At 40.0% G+C, this 10052-nt stretch overlaps 1 protein-coding gene across 1 annotated transcript in view; it reads right to left on the reverse strand.

The window, feature by feature from the left end:
- The window catches only part of Ros1 (ROS proto-oncogene 1, receptor tyrosine kinase), a 123116-nt gene that overhangs the window by 28091 nt on the left and 84973 nt on the right, over positions 1-10052 (reverse strand). Inside the window, exons 33-35 of the mRNA XM_005363617.2 lie at positions 9747-9864; positions 6050-6240; positions 2637-2720 (exon numbers count right to left, since the gene is read on the reverse strand). Coding sequence (XP_005363674.1) covers positions 2637-2720; positions 6050-6240; positions 9747-9864 — 393 coding nt within the window. The remainder of the gene's footprint in view (positions 1-2636; positions 2721-6049; positions 6241-9746; positions 9865-10052) is intronic.

The following is a 10052-nucleotide window of genomic DNA, read 5'->3' on the forward strand; positions in this document are numbered from 1 at the left end:
ATATAATATAATTATGTCAGTAAGATGTTTGTGGTGTATATTGGTACAGGGGTCAAAATCAGCAGAAATGCTGTGGAAATGATTAATAAAATTTAAACGTTTACACGATGGTTTACAACAATATTCTGTAAAGTTGGAGGCTGAGGCAGCAGGAGCAGCCTGTTCCACAATTAGTCAGCTCTGTCTCAAAACAAAACAAAAGCAACCAATAAAGTTCCTCACGTATCTAAGACATTAGAGTTTCACTCTGTGACATTCCATCCGAGGGACCGCACAGGAGCGTCTCCAGCCCCTTTACTGAAGCACTTCTCCCTAAGCCTCAGCTGCTCTCACCCTTGCATCCTCAGTGACGGAACCACCTCATTCTCTAAAGACTCTGCTCATCTCTCATCAGTGACCCTGAAAGGCCAACTGTGACTGCCAGTGCTCTTTCCATGCCAGGGTCGCCGGCATTTCGTGTCACTTATAACATCCTGCTGCAACTTCTCATGCAGATATGTCTTCCCACCATTATTAAAGGACAGTCTCCTGAGGTCACTGATTACAGTTTACAACTTCCCCTTTCCCTGGCACAAGGTTCATGCTGCAGATCAGGTATGACCTCTTGCCAACCCACAGGCTGCCAAGACTTATTTTTAAGCCTTTGTTTCAATTTTACAGAGCCCTCTGAACAATGAAATTCCTATGAAATTCCTAACAATGAAATCAATAACTTAGTCTTTTCTCATGCACTTGCCCATTCCTACTGCTACAATCACATGCACTACTAAGAGAAGCAAAAACTAAATTAGCTTAGCTACTCCCCCCCCCCCAGATCACAACAAATTCCAAGCACAATAAAGACCTTTAAGTCCTGAGAAAGCCAGATATCCACAGGATGTCTCAAAAGCACACAAAACATTGAAATGTTCTCATGTTCATCCACTAGTGTCATTGGTTCATGTAGTGGTGATGGAGAAAGTAGGCAGGCAAAGGAGAGATGAAGGGTTCCTCATGTTACACACTCGCCAGCAGGAAGCAGACAGGAAATCAAGCCAATATGCCAACTGCCGAATATACCACAGTCAGACGAGTGACTCTGGAGGGACTGGCTTAGCGGCACAAACATCAGCTGTGTGATAGGCAGACTCCCTGGAACCACAGGTTAAAACCCTGGCAGGCTCCGCTGAAATGTCTAGTTTCCCCACTTAGCTAGAGGCGTCGCATGTGTTATCTGGAAGGATAACCTCAGTTCAAGTTCAAAGTGTTGTCTGAGACCTTTTACCTTCAGTCACTCTGGAAAAAGAATAGTGATTGGAAAAACTGAATTACATCATAGCTTTATTTCCCCAGAGAGAATGCAACTTTGTCACTTTCTCTTACTTTATAAACACAGTAAGTCGCAGCTTACTGAATATGTGCTGGGATTTCTTTTCTGGGATCATGCTCTTCTTACCATCCTGGGTGTGGTGGGGGGATGCTTTTGATATCAGCAGTAGATGGAAAACTCAGATATCTTCTAACCCAAACCAAGATACGTGGGGAACCGAACAAATGTAATGTTAGCATGTATTATGCAACAAGAACACGCAAGAGTGTATGATCATGGTGATAACCCTCCAGGCCCAACTTCTTACCATCTATCGTGGGTTTTCTGTGTTTTTAACCATAATTAAAATAAACATTAAAAAGTGGTAGATCTTTAAGGAATGTCATATTAACATAAAATTAATAATGGGAAACAGCTATCTGACATAATCCTGCTGCTTTGGGGTCCTTAGTAAATGATCAGGGATTTTGACTAAGCCTATCAGTTGTCAGAAAGCAAGAGTGAGTCTCACAGACAAGAAATGGGTCTCCTTGAGAGGCCCCGTTCATTCCAAACTGAGCTGTCTGCCGGGTAACCAAAGCTATTCCAACTAGTGACTGTCACTGGCTTCCCATTAATCCTGCGCTGTTTTTGTATTTTTGGCTGCTTCTCTTTTATTTATATTCTAGCCTACAAGCCACAGAACACTTGCAATAACTAATCAGAACCATGTGCTATTTTACAGAAAGCTAAAATAGAGTGTCTTCACAAACAGTTGCATCTCAAGGATTCTATCAAACGTACACACTGAAGTATTTGCCACAAGATAGCTAACCCATGCTGTGGTCTGTACCCAGGATATTCTTCAAAGGTGCATATGTTACAGCCTTCCTCTTCAGCTTGAAGTCCTTGGAACACAGAGGTTAGAGCCTAATGGGAAGTCTTGTCACTGGGGACATGTTTTTGAAGGTGATGTGGTACACCAGCTCCTTTCTCTTTCCCTTCATTTCCTAGCTATAGATGAGGACATTACTACATCATACCTCTGCCATGAAGAGCTGCCACAACCCAGAGCAACACACCACTTACTCATGAACCAACACCTTCAAAACTATGAGCCAAAATAAGTATTTATGTGAAAGAATACAAATGCATCCCTTGGTTAAAAATAAAAAAATCATAGGAGTGAGTAACTGTGAAAAGACAGTCAAGGGAAATGCTGTGAACTTTATTAACATATTTTATCAGCTTGTGTTTCATGTAGGAAATGAGATAAACTGAAAAATAAATCAGTCAGCAAGATCTAATAAAAAATTTAATACCTGCTTGTAAAGTCTAGAATACTCACCAAAGGTCAGTGGGACTGTAGTGACCAGAAGTATACCAACTAAGGCAGTAAGTATAAAACTTGTTTCTGTTATCCAAAAACCATCTAAGAATATAAATGGGAAAAGAAATTTATTCACACAAAAGAACTAAAGGATCCCCACTTCTTCCCAAGCATGAACACACTGGTTAGCAGGAGCCAGTTCCTCTGAGGTTTTTACCAGCCAATGGTTTAGCAGTTGGCAGTTAGAAGTCATGTAGATGGAGATCATGTACCCAGAAAAAAGTTACTCTTCCTTTTGTTATTTTGCCGTCATCTTGCTAAAGCAACCCACCCAATCTATTTTTTTTTTGCCTGTTGTATTATTTTCTTTTTTTTTTTTTATTGAGAAAAAAAAATTCCACCCAATCTATTTTAAGACGACTAAGAAAACATGTGTGCTTCTTTATAAGGAATTCGGGACAAAGGAGTCTTTATCTTCATATATTAAAGAAATAACAATTTATTATTTTGCATTATATGTCCACACCCATTTAACTCCACAGACATTAATCTAAGGAATACCAACATGGAAGTATGGCAAAATGTCTTTCATACACTGTCCACAGAGAAAACAGCTGTGCAGACCACAGCTTGGCAAACCCCAGTCTGTGGGGCAAACCTGAATGCAGCTTTTTAAAACTTACCATGAGCTAAAAATAATTTTTAAATTTTTAAGGTATTTTAGAAAAAAGAAAAGAGAGGGAGTAAAAAAAAAGAAGAGGAAGAGGAGGACAAAGGAGAGGAGGTAGCTACAGAGAGCAGACAGAAGCTGCGAAACCTACACCATTTACAACTTGACTCTTGTCAGGAACTATCTTGGCAAACACTAACTGACTGGCTATAATATAACTAAGAACGATGGCAGTTTGTCTTTTAATTTTATGTGTATGCGTGGTTTGTTCTCATGCACATCTGTGCACCACATGCGTGAAGTTTCTGTGGAGGTCAGAAAAGAACATCAAATCCCTGGGGGATCTGGAGTTACAGAGAGCTGTGAGCCACCCTGTGGGTGCTGGGAATCAAATCCAGGTCCTCTGCACAAGTGAATGCGCTAAACTGCCGAGCCAGCTCTCCTGGACACTTTTGATTGCAGTTTTTCTTATGCAATTATTTGTGTGTGTTGCATTTTTATGTATATGTGCATGTAGTTGCATGCCCGGGCACAAATTTGGAGGTCAGGAACAGCTTGTGGGAAATGGTTTTCTTCTACTACCATGGGAATGCCAGGGAACAAACTCAGGTTACAGACTTGGCAGCAAGTGCCATCTTAATGACCAAGAATGACTCATGCTTTGTGTGAAATGTAGGTGTAAAATGCAGATAATTCATTTTGCCTACTGTAGAGCAATTCTACATGACAATGGGTTCATTTAAGTTAGGACTGAAAATGAAAGGCTGGTGGTAGGAAGGGGATGAGCGAGGGTAATGGGTGACCATGATCAAGATACATTATTTATTTGTGTGAAAATATCACAGTGAAGCCCATTAATATTTATAATTAACATATGCTAGTAAGAATCTAGAAATAAAAGAGATGAGTAAGATTAAATTTCCAGTCATTCGTGAAGATGTAATTCAGTCACAGAGTACTTACTTTTACACCTGCAAAGTCCAGAGTTTGATTCTCAAGTGCACGCACACACACACACACACACACACACACACACACACACACACGAAGAGAAAAAGGAAACTCCCAGCAGACAGATGAGAACAGACCACATAATTAAAATCTGTTTTGTTGAAGAATATAAATCAAGGTGCTACTTCCTATATATATGATATATATTGAGAATCAGACCTACTATAATTACTACAGTTCATGTAGGAAAAGTAACACTTAAAACAAATGCAGTAAGAAAGCAAAGATATGAAGGTCCTAGTGATATTGTATAGGAATAAAGACTAAGATGCAATGTGTTCAGAAACAAGATATTTAAATGATACCAATGGCAAAGGGGAAATCCCACGTAAGGGATGCATGGGAGATAGTGCAGGCTGATCTTTTAGGCTGAAGGAACTACAGGTCAAAGACCTAATTACAAAGGCTATTATATCACAGGAACCAATGCTAGGAAAATGAACCCCTGAGGGGCAGGTCCCAGGAGGCTCCACACACCACACTGAAATCAGGAAATGGATCCATTTCACATTGTTCAATGATGGGAACAGCCTCAAGCTTGTCTTCAGCTAAACTGTCAAGGAGGTGGTAGAGCTGAGAGCTCAGGCAAGAAAAGACACCTTAAATCAAGAAAGACAATGTGGAATAACATGTGGAAACTAAGCAGTAAGAAATTAAGATGATGTGCCAGCAAGATGGCTCCTTGGGTAAAGGTGTTGGCCACCAAGCCTGGCAATTTGAGTTTGATCCCTGTGGCCCATGTAGCAGGAGAGAATCAATTTTTAAAAGTTATTCTCTACCTGTACACACATTACTATGGCAGGAAAATGCCTATGCACACATATATACAAAGAAATAAATGTAATTTTTAATATGAGAAATTGATATGTTTCTCTTCAAAATCAATTGAAGTTGTTGACTTTATAATGGGGCAAATCAAATGTGTCACTGAAGTTTCCGGCATATAAATCCTGGTTAGTTTTGTTGTCCACTTGGTATACCTGGGAATAGAAACCCACAATTGAATAATTGCCTCTATCAAATGCCTATGGATATGTCTGTGGGGTCATCTTTGGATTTCCAGTTGATACAAGATGGCCCAGCCCACAGTGGTACCAACCCCAGGCAACTTGGCCCAGGATGCATGAGAAAGATAACCGCGGGGATGTGAGCCAAAAAGCCAGACAGCAAGCTGTGATTTCTGCTTCGGGTTTTACTTCTGGGTTCCCATCTTGAGTTTCTGCTTTACTTGGCTTCCCTTGACAGTGGGCTATAACCTGTAAGTCAAATAAACCCTTTCATCCTCAAGATGATTCTGATCAGTGTTTTGTCATGGCAATAGGAAGCAAATTGGAACACTGGGTGTTTAGAAAGATAATGCACAGCCTAAAGTAGGGTACACACAGTGGAACAGCTAGATAAGAAGGAAGACAGAGTAGTCCTAAGACTCTTATGTAAGAGAGCACTAGGAAGCAAATATGATGGTTGAATAGATTAAAGGCCAGATTACGGACAGTCTTGAAAGTCTATGAAAGAGAATGGAGTTGGAATTGGGATCATAGACATTCAGAGTGGCTGCTTATTTACAGAGAAGCAAAGTAACAAGAAAAGAACGATGCTTTAAGAACACACCAGATAAACCGAACCCTTCAATAGTCTGTATGAATAGCTATTCAGCCACTATATCTGTGACTAATATTAAGACTATATCAATCTTTGCTACTAAATGTTTATGTAACAAACTAGTACATAGACAGATATGTTAATATACCTTCCACTAACATAATATCCTCACTGATTCCACTGTATTCTCCAAACCCAATATTATTTGCAGCCACTGCTCGGAACTGGAATGGCCCACTCAGGTTTGTGGACTTCCACGTGCAGATGCTACTGCAGGAGCCATTAAACACCATCTTCCACCGTAAACTCTGGTTCTGGGAATCACTTGAAGTGCCCTTTCTGCAAAAGAAACCAGTAGATTAACAGTCATCTACAGCACACAGGACAATGTGCTGTTCTTTCTAGTCTCTCACCACTTAGCACGCACTTGACCCTTGGCCTTATTTCTGTTGTTTGATTTTCTGCAGAAGAGAGCACATTTATCAAAGTCTTGGCAATTCACAAGAAAACCAACTCCGTCCATCAGAAGAGTAAGGAAGAATCAACGGCAAAGGTGAAAGCTGATGGCCCTGTTCCTGCTGTTTAAAATGCAGGAAACTGCTGAACTTCAAACACATAATTACTTCTTTAACTTTCTTTAGCTAGAAAGTTTGCACTTTTTTTCCTTTTCTTTTTCTTTTTTGATCTTTTTGCTCCTGCATGTATGTGTGGTGCATATGGACATGTGTGTGCACAGCTCTCCATGTGTAGCAAAGGCAAGAGGAAAACATGGGGCATTCTGCCTTTGTCACTCTCTACCTTACTTTCTTGCAACAGTGTCTCTCACTAAACTGGAAGGGACATTGGTAGCCAGCAAGCCCTGGAGATCTTCCTGTCTCCACCTGTCATAGTGCTGCTATTAAAAGCATGCACACAGTCACACCTGGCCTTTATATGGGTTCTGGGGATTAACACTCAGGTCCTCATGATTTCAAAGTATTCTTACCCACTGAGATATCTCCTAGTCTTTTTGTTTGGTCGGTTGGTTGGCTGGGCTTTTGAAACAGATATTGATGCAGCTAGGATGGTCTTGAACATATGACCCTCCAGACCTTTTGTTCCTACACTTTTGGATTACAGGCATAAATACCATACTTGGCTTATATTTTTAAATTTTTAAGTCTCCTGTATCACTTATAATTGACTTATGCTATATGTGGCTAAAATACAGAATTTAAAATTGAAAGGATAATATTATAATACTTCAATAAGTTGATTATAAACATAGTTCAGCCACCAAAGTTATCAATATATATGAGATTCTAAGATTCATTATTTCCTTTTACGCTGGCCGATACGCTCTTCAAAGTCAGCCCATACTGATCTTCCTATAAAACAATAGCTGAGTTCTTAAAGAATAAACTAGAAAGGCTTTTAACAGCATCATTGACCAAAGGCAAACTCATGGTCTTCCAATTGCGTCCTCTCTGTTAAGGAAGAACACGGGGTCTGAACCTTCTCAGGTCACAGCATTATGCCATTCTGCTTTTATAGTTTATGAAGCTTGGGGTAAGTTATGGCAATTACATTCATTGTTTAATAAAAATAGCTTTGATTTTAAGCCATAAAGCCCTCTAGGAAGGAGTGAAGCAGCTACTGGAGGACAAAGGCAATGGAAACATTGACATAAGTTGAGCACCTTCTATTTAGAATGCAACATAGTGGAGTTCACTGTGTCTTTGGTCTCACTGAGTCTTCACAACAGCCCAAAGAAACAGAGAGACATCAATATTCCCATTTCACAGGTAAGAAAACTGTTCCAGGAAAAGTAAACCAGTGAGGATCTAAATACAGTTAGTAACTGGAATTAGTGACATCCCTCTATTCTTGCAATCAATACCCAGTCAACCTATGCACATGACCTTGACTAGAAATAAGGTCATGGCACATGTCACTTAAAGATGAAAACATGCTAAGTGAAGGTATGTCATAGTTCAATGTCTAGTACCCTTTTAGAAAAGGGAAGGGTGAGCCCAGATACATAAAATAGAATATGAGATGCTGGAGTGAGATACATATACAAGTCAAGCAACACCAAGGGAGTCAGGCCCAGTACAAGAAGCTGAGACAAGGTGGGAAAGGAGTCTTCACTGGAAAGTCAGAAGGGAGTGTGCTTCTCCTTACACCCTTATGTTGGACTTTTTCTATGTGCGTTTTTTTTTGTTTTTTGTTTTGCTTTCAAGACAGGGTTTCTCTATTTAGCCCTGGCTGTCCTGGAACTCACTCTATAGACCAGGTTCACCTCAAACTCAGAGATCTGTCTGCCTTTTCCTCCCCAGTGCTGGAATTAAAGGTGTAAACCACCACTGCCCTACCCGAAGTCAGATTTCTAGTCAGCTGAACTGTAATAGGAAATTTCTGTGGCTTAAGTTACCAAACTGGTGTGCTTTCCCCACTGCTCTAACAGCTGAGGCAAGAGAATCACAAGTCCACGTAATAACCAGGCTGTAGAGCAAGTTCAAGGTCAGTCTAGACAACTTAGTGAGACTCTGATCTCAAGAAGTTAAAGGGTAGCTTGTCATGTGACTCAGTGTTAGAGTTCTTGATTAGTGTGCTCTAGGTTCAGTCTCCAATACTAGGTATGGGTGGGGATAAAAAATAGAGTTTAACTAGAATCAGACTAACTAATTAGACTAACTAGTCCAACTTTCTGAAGAGTTGACTCAGTGACAATACTTTTCCTGTCCTATCGTGATAATACTTTAGTGCCAATAGTTGAGATCCAGGGCAAGGGGATGCCTAATTAAACACTTAAGGTCTTACTCAGAGGAACACACTAAGGGTCCTAGCAAAAACAATACTGTGCCCTGGATGTTCCACACTGTTATAGTCCCAGGCCACCAAGATACTTTTACTAAGGACATATTTTACTGAGCATGAGAAACAGTGACGAAGTATTTCCTGAAGGTTTCGACTGAAAACAAAGCCAAGAGAATTTTCTAATGTGAGCAGGAAATTTTCTGAGGTTCTGGGGATGCCAGAATGAGACAAGGCAAAAATAGACCTAAAGCTCAAGTTGCCAGGACTATAATTATGGAAGTGACTTTTGTCCTTGGAGCCTCTTAAAGGATGGCTTCATAGTCCCGTGAGGGGAGTGTCTTGGGTATTTGGAACTCTCCCCTCAAGCTGGCATGGAGTCGGTCCTTTTGGGCCAGTTCCCTTGCTGAGCTCCTCAAACTGGCTGGGTCTGATGGGACGCGTGCTTCTCAGCTACTGGTTTTAGTTGACAGCACTTTCTCAGCCTCTGGAAACACATTCAAACTGCTAACCTCAGAGAGATAGAGAAGCCCATAAACCTATTGACATGGAATGATTCCAACCCTTTCCTTAGACTCTGATTTTGAAGATGGTATATAGCTTTTTGCCCATTCTCACCTGAGAGCATTTAACTTATATATTATGTTATTGTATATATAAAATTTAGATATATTATATGATATATATAGATAGATTATATAGATATACATCAGAAGTTTACAGGTATTTGTCATCTGACACCCAACATTGGCTCAGCTTTATAAGCAGAGTGGATAGTAAGTAAATATCGGTGGCATAAGCTATGATGGAGCAGTTTCTGTGAAGTTTGAATAAGCCGTGGCAGATTTCTGAGAACGATGTGGTGTGTTTCATGATTAGAAGATCAAAACTGATGCTAGGAATTGAGCAAAGAACATATTGAAACATACTAAAGTCCTTAAAGATTCATTTTGAAATATAAATGTACTTCGACAAAATTATTCCTTTTGACCAGCTTGTAATTAACTGCTTATCTCTTTGTGGTACACAAAACATCATTTGATACGTACCTGATTTCAAGGATATGGTACATCAGTCTGCTGCCATTATCTTCAGCTTTTTCCCACTGGATTGAATTTTTACTCCCTTCTAGTAATGTAGGAATGCCTGGTTTGCTTGGGACTCCAGCTTCATGGGGATAAAAAGAGAATTGACTGACATGTCAGAAATAAAAGATATTTGGCATTGACTCTCTTTCTCTGGGATACATTGAAAAAAGAGAAATGTTTTAAAGAAATATTCAGATGCAAAGTGTGTGTGTGTGTGTGTGTGTGTGTGTGTGTGTGTGTGTGTGTGTACATGTGTTTATGTGTGTA

The sequence above is a fragment of the Microtus ochrogaster genome, linkage group LG9 (assembly GCF_000317375.1).
Source record: "Microtus ochrogaster isolate Prairie Vole_2 linkage group LG9, MicOch1.0, whole genome shotgun sequence".
NCBI lineage: Eukaryota > Metazoa > Chordata > Mammalia > Rodentia > Cricetidae > Microtus > Microtus ochrogaster.